At 52.2% G+C, this 12,065-nt stretch overlaps 1 protein-coding gene across 1 annotated transcript in view; it reads right to left on the reverse strand.

Moving 5' to 3' along the window:
* DCHS1 (dachsous cadherin-related 1) overlaps nt 1–11,817 on the reverse strand; it is a 35,479-nt gene extending 23,662 nt beyond the window's left edge. Inside the window, exon 1 of the mRNA XM_040630737.1 lies at nt 11,762–11,817. Within this exon, the coding sequence (XP_040486671.1) occupies nt 11,762–11,812 (51 nt within the window). The 5' untranslated portion in view covers nt 11,813–11,817. The remainder of the gene's footprint in view (nt 1–11,761) is intronic.
* Between the last annotated feature and the right edge of the window lie 248 nt (nt 11,818–12,065).

Genomic DNA, 12,065 nt, shown 5'->3' on the forward strand with positions numbered 1-12,065 from the left:
AAATGTCCTGACTTCGGTGGAATTTTCTGTGACATCTCTCTACCCCCACCTACAGAAGTACCTACCTCCTCTACCGGGCTCCCACTGCTATTGGTCACACTGACAATAAACTGCATGGCAGCCCTGAATTGCAGGCCCCCTGAGGGCAGCAAGTTCAGCATCTTAGTTGCTCTCTATCCAGCAGAGTGTGAGTAAGCAATCAGTGCTGAATGCATGGTCAGAGCCTTTTAATTATATGCCACCACACTCACATGCTGACACAAACAAAAATGTCTGTGGACATGCCAACTCAGATGACATGCACAAACACAATGAGAGCCTGTGTCCCTGAGGCACTGTGGTCAGTCCTGTGGCCACAGAAGTGTGTCCTCGGGTTTTATGTATTAGCTCTGCTTTAGGACTTCCTGTCCTCCCAAGGAAGTTTCTGACATCTTGCTTACTCTTCCAACCCCCATCTCTCCTACCTGTGTGAGGCAATAAAAAGAGCAAGGATTCTAGAGTTTGAGATAATCCATATGATTCTGTGAGAATTAGAGGCAATGGAAGCAAAAAGCCTAGAGCTGAGCATCTGGTAGATGGATCCCTTCATCCTGGCTTCAGAGTTCTGGGGTTCTCTGTGTGCACTAAGACCCCTGTCCTTGGAGACTCAAGTCTGAAGAGCTCATGGAACAGCCACATGGGATAAATAGGTCAGAAAAAGAATAGGTCTGACTCAGTGGATGGAGAGGCTGAGTGTACAGGGATGGCCCGGGGGCCCAGGTCAGGGATGTAGGCCTAGGGACTGGGTTGGGGGTCCAGGGTTTAGAGTTGGTCCTATTCATTTAATCAATCAATGGAGAGCAAACAGTTATGGTTGGTAGGGAGAGAAGGTAACGGACAGTGAGGTCGATGTATTTATTACTGTATTATAGTTCTCTGTCTCCCCATCCAGAGACAGAATGTCAGCTACATGAGGGCCAGGATTGTATCTCATTCACCGTTGTGTGTAGCAGAGAGTATGGTACGTGATCAATATGTTTTCTGAATGAAAGGTTGTATGAACGGTATGAGATAAAATCTCAGGTGAATGACCAGCCTGGAAGAGGAGGGATTCAGGCCCAGACAGATGCCCCTTCTCCAACCTTTGTAGACCCTGCCCTTCTCATCACTCAACCTGGGTTCCTGTCCGGTGCAAACTCCCCCAGTACAGTCTCACAGTGGACACACAACGGTGCATACTCACAAAGTCACAGACCCACACACAGCCAGATACACAGATGCACAGACTCACACACAGACAGGCACAGTCAACACACACTCATACGTACACAGACAGGGGCCACTTTAACATATATGCAGCCAGTGCACATTTGCAGATATCCCTCCTTACAGAGAAGTGTATTCTCACACACACAGTTGGGGTTATTCATTCCCATGGATCCTGTTTCCCCCACACACACATGCAGGCATACACAGAGACCCACACAGGCATGCTTTTGTGCACACAGAAAGACAGCTCTCTCACAGGCCTCCCATGGACAGGCACATTCCCATGATACCCTCCCGCACACATACACACAGGCACAATCACATACACCCTCCCTCCCACGTACACAGATGCACTTCCACGTGTGCACAGACACAGCAGCAGGCACGCGCGCACACACTCGAAGACCCACCCACACACAGGCATGCTCTCGCACATGCTGCCGGGGCACTCGTGGTCAGCTCTGTGGCTGCAGCTGTGACCTTTCGGTCCCTGGGGCCTCTGTCTGGACTGTGCCTCATCACTTCCTGCTCCAGGGCTTCCAGTTCCAAACTCGCACTCCAGACTCTCTCCAGAGACCGTCTCATCCTCTCTCCAGCTCTCCTCTCAGCACCATCTCCCCATCTGTCCAATGCTTCTCACTGCCTCTTCCCCAGCACTTGCTCCTCCCCTCTCCAGGTCTATCCTGTCCCTTCCCCGAAATCTGGCCTTAGCTGTCCACCTGTCTCCTGCCCAGACCTGTCTTCTTTCTGCCCCCAGATCAGTTCCTTCTCTCCCTCCCAGTTCTGCCTTGCTGCATGCCCTCACTGTCCAGGTCCTGTGGCTCTGTCCTCTGGCTCCATCCTGCTCTCCCCCTCTAGCCCCACATCTGGGCCTCTGGAACCACAGCTGGTTCTCATTAGGAGGGGGAGGGGCGAGGCTGTTCATTGGGGCCTGCAATGTGATGTCAATCCTCCCCCCACCACAGCCTGTGTGTCTACAGGACCCGAGAGCAGGGGGAACATGGGAGAGGAAAGAGAGGTGGGTTGGGGGGGAAAGTAGGGGGGCCATAAGGGAAGGGGTGCTCCAGGAGGAAGTAGAGGAGTGGCGGAGGTACAGAAGGGAAGCAGGCTGGGGGAGCTGGCACCACCCAGTCCTCCTCCCTCAACTTCCTGTCCTAGGGCCAGGGAGGGGCAGGGACCAGAACGACAACAGGGTGGGTGGGGGGAGGCTAGAAAGGCAGATTGGTGCAGAAGTGGCAGAAGAAGAGGGTAGCCTTGGTAAGCAAAAGGAGGGCCAGGCATAAAGGGGACAGGAAGAGACTGAGAATGCTGGTGGGGGTGGTTGGGGGCAAGATTGCGGGAAAGTGAGCCAGTGTGACAAAGGAGAGAGCACGTGTGGCAAAGGGCAAAGGAGAGAAGGAGCCAGTTACTACAGAGAGGGGAGCTAGGTCAGAGTCGGCTACAGCTAGCCTGGAGAGGTGTAGGGAGATAAATAGAGGTGGGAGGCAGAGCTGTGCTGGGGGGATGGAGAGGAGAGGAGGGTGAGGAAGGGAGGGAAGGGGAAAGAAGAGAAGGCAGTCAAACTGGCTTCCCAGGGTATCCCTAAGACAACCCATGGGAGGGCTGCATCCCTCCTGAGGACTGGTACGCAGGAGCCACTTCAGGGAGAGGCTGGGGACAGATACGAGCAGAGGGAAAGCCTGTTTTCTGAACACAGTGTGCTGGGCTCTATGCCAGGCAGTTCACAGACTGTATCTCATTTAATCATATCAACCCTATGAGGAAGGTGTCCTGTCTTCCCCTGAGGAAACAGGCTTAGCATGAAACAACTTTCCTGAGTTAACACAGCCCCAGTTTGATCCCAAGACTATGCACCCCATGCTACCTGGGATGCAGGGAGAAGGGAGAGATGGAGAAAGGGAGAAGTGACAGGGGAGCTGAAGGGAGGGAATCCCAGCAAGACAATGGAGGCCTGAAGAAGAGAACCCATGGGAGGACGGAGACCAGGTATGAGGTGTCTGTGACAGCCCAGATCAGTAGCAGTGGGACCAAGAAGACACAGATAAAGGAGGTGAGGTTGGCCACTGACACTTCGGGAAGGGTGGTGGAATGGAAGGGTCCAGATTGACTTCCAGGGTTTTGGCCTAGTTCCTAAAGTGGTGCCATTAGGGTACCACAGAGGAGAGAAACCATTTTTCAGGTGCCCATTGGGAACTCCACGTGGTGATGTCCAGGCACAGTTGGATTTGCAGGTCTAGAGTTTAGGAGAGAGATGTGGGTTGGAGATAGGGATTTGGACAAATCCAGGGGTAACTGAAAACCATGGGCATGGAGACCCATCAGCTAGGACGTGCAGGGGGAGAAGAGAGTCTAGGATAGTACCCTACGGAGGAGTCACATTTAAAGGGCAGGCCGAGGAGACCTTTATTTTTCTTGGAGGAGGAGAAAAAAAGGGGGGCAGTATCACAGAAGTTAAGGGAGGAAGTATTTTAACAAGAAAGGAGGGATCGATAGTGTCCAGAGATGCTGAGACTTGAAATAGGATGAGGGCTGAGAAGTGGCCATTGATTTTAGCAGTTAGGAGTTTGCTGGAGATCTGGGGAGAATAGTTTCAGGAGAGTCCAAAGGGTGCAAGCCTCCTGCAGTGGGGAATGATAGGGAATAAATCAACTCAACAACTCACCATAGACCAGATGTCAGCATAGAGTGATTCGTCAATACACACTGCGCTTCTATAATAGGGAGGCAATATATCACAGTAGGGTAGGACAGGGTAGCAGTGAAGACGTGGACTCGGGGGCCAAACCAAATGTGTTTTGCCCAGCTTCACACTTTCTAGCTGTGTAACCTTTGGCAAGCCACTCAATTTCTCAGTGCTTCTAGTTCTTCATTTATAAAATAGGGACAATAATAGTACTTACTACACTGTGTTTGCGGTTCGAATGGTGTCTGGCCCACAGTTCTTGTTCTGTAAGTGCACACACATGATTAGAAGATGGGCTCTGCTGTGAGACAGACTTCAGTGCAAATTCTGACTCTGCCACTTACAGTGTAGCCCTGGGTGAGTTTCCTTTCTCAGGTTCCTCCTCTGTAATGTGGGGATTCAAGTGCCCACTTTATATGGTTAACAGGAGAGTTAAATGAAATAATGTTACCAAAAACTTAGCACATCACCTGGCACACAGTGAGGGCTCAATAAATATCAGCTGCTATTGTTGTACGGCAGACGCACAATAACCCTCAGACAAGTGTTATTTCACAGGTGAGGAAACTGAGGTTCAGCAGGTGGCAGAGAGATGTGGGACACAGCTCCAATGGACTCCAAAGCTAGTGCATTGTTACCCTATATTGCTTTTCTGCGGGAAGGTTTGGAATGCTCTGATGAAGGATCATGTCACTGGTCAGGCAACACAACAGGGAAGGAGAACAAGCAGAATTCTGCTATAGGAGAATAACTCTGGCAATGTGCACAAGGTGGGTTAGAGGAGATCAGTGATGAGGAAACTGCCAGGCCAGGCAGAGGGTCAGGTGGGCATGGAGCCAGGTGGTGAGACAGGAGAAGGGACCAGAGGATGCTTGGAGGTCTCTAGGATACAAAGAGAAAATGGGGAGAGGCAAGTTCAGGGCATGCATGTGAAATGATTCATTAACTGACTTATTCAACAAATATCTATTGAAGATGGGCCAACCATCATACTAACAAGTAGAGATATAGCAGTGACTTGGACAGATGGGAGTCCCTGCCTTTGTGGTGTTCACACAAGGGTGAGGAAGCAAGTGGGGTGGTGATGGGCAGCAGGGGCCTCTTCCTAAGGTCTGACCCTGACAATCAGAGTTTGGGTTGCAGAGGAGGCCGGCGAGGCTGAGCAAGCAGAGGAGGTGAGAATATAGCAGCAACCCAGAGATATCAAGAGGGAAGAACAAGTGTAGGGAGGTGAGAGGTTGACGGGCAGAACATGAGTAGAGAGACTGAGATGTCAGAAGTAAAATTAAGTAACATAACAGTTGAATACTTAACAGTTGTCTTCTTTCTGAATTCTCAAACAACTCTCTTAATGTTACCTCCATTTTCACCCAAGGAAAGGGGAGCTCAGAGAAGCTAAGTTCACCCAGGTGGCAGATGATGTGGCTGGAAGGTCAGAGGGGTAGGCTCCACCCCTCTCTTTGCCTCTTTCCTCCTTCCCTTCCTTCTTCCTCACCAACCAAAAGGGTGGTGCCGTCTAGGCTCTGAGAGATAACAGCTCCTTCTATGAGCAGCTTAGAGAAAGAAAGGTAAACAAGGACATTCTAGTGTGCCAAGCGAACACAGAGGGGCATCCTGACTCACACTTGGGGGGTTCCAGGCTGACTGATGGGAGGAGGTATTCTCTCACCAGGGGACACAGGAACTGAGTAGTAGTCCCCCTGCCCCAAGTGTCAGTAGTTGAAAATTCTTGGAAGTGAGAGGGTTACCCAGGAAACATGGACCCTGTAGCCGAAGGACAGGGCAGGCAGCAGGAAGCCAGGAAGAAGATGGGATCCAACAGCATGAACCCCCGGGAGGGGCTTTTGCTTGCAGGTCCCAGGGCATCAGAGGGTCCAGTCTTGCTTCTGTTACCACTGATAGACTGGATAGGGAAGAGGAAGAGGGCACAAGTGTCTGGGAACCTGATACGGGGAGGGGGCAGGACAAAGGGTGCCAGAATTTGGGAGGGCCCAGAGTGGGAGTGTGTGAGGGGTGTTGGAGGGAGGAGCAGCAGCCTACAGCACCTCCCAGGAAGGGGGCTTGGTGGAGCAGAGCAGATGGTGGGCACTATAGTGCCTTGTGGCCTAATGGCAGGTCACAGCTTCCTCATTTTCCTCTCCCCCAGAAACCCCAATAGGCACCTGGCGCAATACATTTGGACTTGCAAATTTCTGGTGCTCCTTAAATAATTTGCCAAACTGAATGAAAGAGAAATAAAGTACAGAGAAAGAGAGGAAGAATATGCAGGAAAAGAGAAGCCCAGGTGAAAGACAGAGAGGAGGACAAAGGCTGAGGAAGGATAGTTTGTGGGAGAGGGGAGGGGAGGGGAAGGGCCTCCAGTGGGATACATGGGTATGTGTGGAAATGTCTCGATTGTGTAGGCTACTGAGACCAGATGTCAGTCTTCTGAAGAGTGAATGAGGGTGAGATATGTGCAGTGAGGGGCCTCATTTATTCATTCATTTGTTCATTGCCATGAATGTGAATGTAGAGGGCCCCTGGGAACATGATGAATATAATACGCAACCCTGCCATCAAGAGGCCCCAGCCCAGTCAAAGACACAGAACAGGGAAGAGGCAATGACAAGAGGCAAGAGGATCCCAAGCCTGCCTGGTGAGTCAGGAAAGGCAGGGTTTGAGACTAGATCTGAGGATGGGAAGGGACTAGCCAGAAGAAGAGGGCAGTGAAGGGCTTTTTTGGGCAGAGAGCGGTATGACCTAAAGGCCAGAAGCATGGAAGAATACAGTGTCTCTGAGGAACTATAAGGAATTCAGTATGGCTAGAACTTGCAATGTGAGGAAGGTAGGGAAATGAGACAGATGATGGGGCTGGGGGGCTTGGGGAGAGTCAGGTCCTGAGGGATCTCATAAGCCTCAATAAAATAGAGTTCACCCAAGACAATGGAAAGACACTGCAGAATACTGAGCAGAGAATGCATGGCTGGACTTACACTTTAGAGAGATCTCTCTTACTACAATGAAAAGAATGGACTGGAGAGGGAAGAGTAGAAGTCTAGGGAGACAAGGTAGGAGACTCTTGCAGTAATTTATGTGGAAGGATGGTGAGGTGAGTGCAGTAGCTGTGGCCACGGAGCAAAGGGGATGGGATGCCAGAGACAGGTGGAAAGGAGGTAGGACCAGCAGGTTCTGGTGAATTTCTAGGTTGGAAAAAGACATGTGGAGGAGGAATTGGCTGCAGTTAATTTCTGGATGTGTAGCTTGATAACTGAGTAGAGATGGTGGTTTGGGGGAGGAAGGAATGAGTTCAGGTTTGGACATTTAGGGGCTTGTGAGCTATACAGCAAAGATCAGGTAGGAAGCAGATACGGAGGTCTGGAGGTCAGAAGAGAGGTCTGGAAGAAGTAGATATTTGAGAGTCATCAGCCTATAAAGGTGACAAAGCCATGGAAATGAATAAGATACATCATCTAGAGGAGTGTATAGAGTGAGAAAATGAGAAGATCCAAGGCAGAACCCTAAGGAACAGTAACATTTAGGGGCTCCCCAAAGGAGCCCTCAAAGTGAGTGAGAAGTAACAGCAAGGAGGAGCTCTGGAAGAGAGATGCACAGACTCCATCCTATTGTAATCATCTGTTTATCTGCCTGTCTCCTCCACTGAGCTTTAAACTTCCTGTGGGTAGGAGTAGTGTCTTCTCTCATAGTATTCCCATCACCTAGCAGTGTGGTTAGCACTTGAGAGCTCACTAAATGTGGACAGAATAAAATGGTGGCTCAGAAGCCGTAAGACAATGTCAGACCATCCCAAGGAGTCCAGCAGTTGAAGATTTTTGAAAAAAAACTCTAGTTTTGGCAGGTGAGAAGTCACTTTCTCTTAGGAGAGCCATTATACTGGAAGGGCAGGAAAGGGGAAGTGGGAACAGCTCCATGCAGAAGACCCTTTTACAACGAGGCGAAGTAAGAGATCACTTTTCAGACACTCCTTGGCCACTCTTTGTCCTATTGTTCTTGAGCCCACCCATCCCACAAAGTCTCAACCCAAATTCTCAACCACACCAAGTGGTCGGTAATCCCCTTAGTGCTTAGCTCACTGGGGATTACCGAGTTAAGGGAGGCAGGGGAGACTGAAGGCTCCGTGTGTGCTCACAGGAGAAAGGGGTATAAAGGGAGAAACTGGAGACATGGATAAGATACAGCATAATTAGTTGAGTGAGGTCCCCATGGAGGCGGGAGGGGATGGATAAACTGGTCCTAAATAGAAGAGACACCTCTTCATAATTATAGGAAAGGAGAAAAGATTGAGGAGAATGTGGATAAAATTTGAGAAAGGAGATAGGAAGCTGAGGGAATTCAAACTGGATGGTCTCACTTTTCTCAGTGAGTGAGACCAGGTTATCTACTCTTACTGCCTCCTTCTTCAACCTCCACGTCCGTTCTGCCACGGAGCCGTGCTGACCCTGCTGCCTACACAACTCTTGAAACCATCTGCTTTCTCCTCTGCTGCCACCACTCCAGTTCAGGCCAGTGTTCTCTCCTCCTGGCTTCCTGCAACAGCCAACCATCCTCCCTTTCAGAGCCTGCCCTTTAGTCTCCACACTATCAGACTGGTAGTTCTAAACTAGATCTGATCATATCACACAGTAGCTTCAAATGATTAGGTAACTCTCCATTATTTTGGGGTTAGATAATCTTTTCCCTGTGACCTACAGGAACTGCATGATCTAACTGTCTATCCACCTCTCCCAGACTTTCTCCCCTCTCCTCACATCATGCTATTAGTGCCAGGATCACTGGGTTGCTTTACCTGTCAGACATACAATACTTTTTGCAGGTAGGCTTTTCCATGCTTTCTCCCATGGCTTGGAATATACCCCACCCAGTCCACCTCATCTCCACCTTTATCCACATTTATCCATCATCTCCACATTTATCCATCAAGCTTAAGCTTAAACATCATTTCCTCCAGAAGGCCTCTTCTGACCCCCCTACATTGGCTTAGTTTTCCTTGCTGTATACTGCCATGTTACAGCGCTCACCGGATAGCCTATAAGATCCATAAGGGCAAAGACCATGTCCATTTCATTCACCCTTGTAATGCCAGCACCCACCACACTGCCTGGCACAGGGGAGGTACTTAACATGGGTTTGCTGAATGAATGAACCAGTGGATTGACTATTTAATCTGCTGTAAACAATGGGGTGAGGAATGTGAGGTTAAGGGGTATGAAGAAAATAGAAAAATTTTCATCTATTTATTTATGGAGGGTCAGTTGAAGATGGAATTTATAGAAGCATCACTTGGTGTGATTGAGAATTTGGGCTGAAGCTTTGTGGGATGGGTGGGCTCAAGGACAATGGGACAAAGAGTGGCCAAGGAGTGTCTGAAGGGATAGTCCTGGGCGTGTAAACTGGAAGGAAAGTACAAAGCCAGAAAGGGCAAGGTCAGGAAAAAGCAAAGATGTCAAGGGCAAGAGGGTATTTGAGGTTGAAGAGTAAGTGTAACGGGAGTGAGGGCATCTGAGAGCTGGGGGGACATAGGAAGCTACTGGCAGACAGTAGAATGGAGTAGTTTACAATTTTAGAGATGGACCAGTTCTACAAAGTGGTCCTGGGAGGGAAGAAGAACATAACTGGAGCTAAGGAGCTCAAGAAACTGTGAGGCTGGGATATTAGAAGGACACTTAGAATCATGGCAGGATATAGGGTGAGGGAAAGATTGATCCAGGTCTCCAGTTTTCAGGGAACAAGAGGTTAAGCCTGGGAGGTTTATGGATGAGAAGGAGTCATGGCGTGAGCATCATAAGTTAATGGGAACTTGTTTAGCAATTGGGACAGCTAACTCCTGGTGTACTCATGTCACCTGAAAGTGTGTCTCTTGCAGGTTGTACAAGCGAGTGTGTGGTAAGGGTGATGGCAACACAGCCTCCTGTTAGTGTCAGGTCTCTGGGGCCGCTCTGATGAAGTATAACCTAGATGATGGGCTGGCTGTGCCAGTGTCTCCAGGGAGGTGCTGGCAGTAATCGTGTCTCCCGTGGTATGCTCTGGCCTTGACAGTAAACCTGTGGGAATGTGTTGGCTGCACGAGCTCTGCAGTGGGTGTGTGTTGTCCTCAGAGCATCAGCTGTAGGTGTGTGTTGTTAGCTCTGACGCTGCTTTCTGGAGGTGCGTGTTGGCCGTGAAGGCATTTCTTGTGGGTGTGTGTTTCCTAGGACTGTGTCCCTTGTGGGTTGAGTAGGGCTATGACTGTGTCCCCTGTGAGTATTTGAGGAGTTGACATAAGTAACAATATTTTTCTGGCCTATGACCCCATGGCTGTGGGCCCAACCCACGCCACACTGAGTTCATTGTGCTTCTAGACCTCCCTCTCCCCACCCCCTCCACGTGGGACCAGGCCTGCGGTGACCTCCCTCTGTCCCCTGAACAAGATTCTGATCTAGGCATCCTGGACACAAACTCAAAGCACCTCAGTCTGGGTGACCCACCTCCACTTCAGGCTTTGCCTGTATCTCCTGTTTCTCTTTACTTCTCCCCCTTAGTTTCTTTGTCTCTGTCTCACTTCGTCTCTGTCACACACCCGTCCTCCACATTCTGACACATGGCTCCCACAGAGGCAGGCAACACACACACACACACACACACACACACACACCCTCACGGGGACTTGCTCACCATGACACACACTCATTCTGACCCCCACACCCTCGGAGAGACCGCATATACACACACAAGCAGACAGATACACACGGACACACAACCTCCAGTGACACGCACTGACTCACACTCTGCCGATGCACTCACACTCGGAGTAGCAAACACACACCCCGCCCGCACCCCGCACCCACACCCCCCTCACACTTCCACGCCGCCGCACACCCGACTCGATGACACACGCACACAAAGACCCCCAGGCCCTGCCCCCACGCTCACGTTCACGCTAGCCCTCGTCCCGCAGGCCCAGGCCCCCCCCTCCCCCATTGTCTCCGGCTCAGAACAAAGCCCCCGGCTCCACCGCCGCCGCCGCCGCCCGGGAGAGGCCAGCGGGCCGGGCGGGCGCGGCCGGACGGGCCGGGCGGGCGCGGGCACTGACCTCCGCGCGGCGCGGGCTCCCTCGCCCGGTCCTGGGGCGCCGTCCGGCCGCGGTCAGCCCCCCGGGCAGCGCCCGCCCGCGCGGGGCCTGGGGCCGCGCATCGTCCGCCGCCGCTGTCTCCGGGCCCGCGATCAGCTCCGGGCAGCCGGCCGTCGGTCCGTGCGCCCCTGGCCGTCGGTCCGTCTTTCCCCCGCCGCCGCCGCCGCCGCCGCCGGGGCGCCGCCTCCTCCACAGCCGCCCCGCGGAGGATGCGAGATTCGCCGCCGCGGCCCCGCGCCCCCTCCCCTCCCCTCCCCCGCCCTCCGCGCGGTAACCCGAGCCCCCGCCCCTCCGCCCGCGGAGCCCCCGCCCCCGCCCCCACCCGCGCTCCGCGGCCCCCCCACCGCCCGCTCGTCCTCCCTCCGCCCCTCGACTTCCCGGCCCCAGTCCCCGGCGCCGGATCCGGCCCGAGCGCCGCGCGCTCCTCACGTCCCCGTTCTCGGTCACTTCGCCCGGCCCCCTCCTCCCATCCCGATCTCGACATTCTCTCCCAAGTCCCCTTCTTCCATCTTCTTTCCCAGCCCCTATTCCCCCATCATCCCTCTTCTCCCTCACCGTCCTGTTCTCCCTCTTGCCCAGCCCTTCTCCCTCCCACCCTTTTCTCTCCGTCTCCTCTCCCTTTCTCCCCATCCCCTTCTCCTCACCCTTTTCTCTCCACCCCTTTCTTCCCATCCCCTGTCCTCGGTCCTCTCCCCCCAGCCTGTTGTCTATCAAATTCTCCTCACCTCCTTTCTCAACCATTCTCTTACACCCGGCTTCCTTCCCCATCTCCCCATCCGCTTCTGCCCTTCTCTTCTCTTTTCTCCCCAACCCCTTCTCACTTCCCTTTCTCCCTGTCTCCTCCTCCTCCCCCTTTCGTCCTACCTTCTGTCTTCCATTCCTTCTGTCTTCCGTCTTTTCTCTGTCCTCCTCTTTCCCCATCCTCTTCTTCCATCTTAATCTTTCCATACCCTCCTAGTCACTTCTGTTTATCTTGTGCTCTATCCCTTTTCCCTTCTTCGTTGCTTAGCCCTCTTTACCTCCCCTCTT

The sequence above is a fragment of the Ursus maritimus genome, unplaced genomic scaffold (genome assembly GCF_017311325.1).
Source record: "Ursus maritimus isolate PB19 unplaced genomic scaffold, ASM1731132v1 scaffold_16, whole genome shotgun sequence".
In the NCBI taxonomy this organism is placed as follows: Eukaryota; Metazoa; Chordata; class Mammalia; order Carnivora; family Ursidae; genus Ursus; species Ursus maritimus.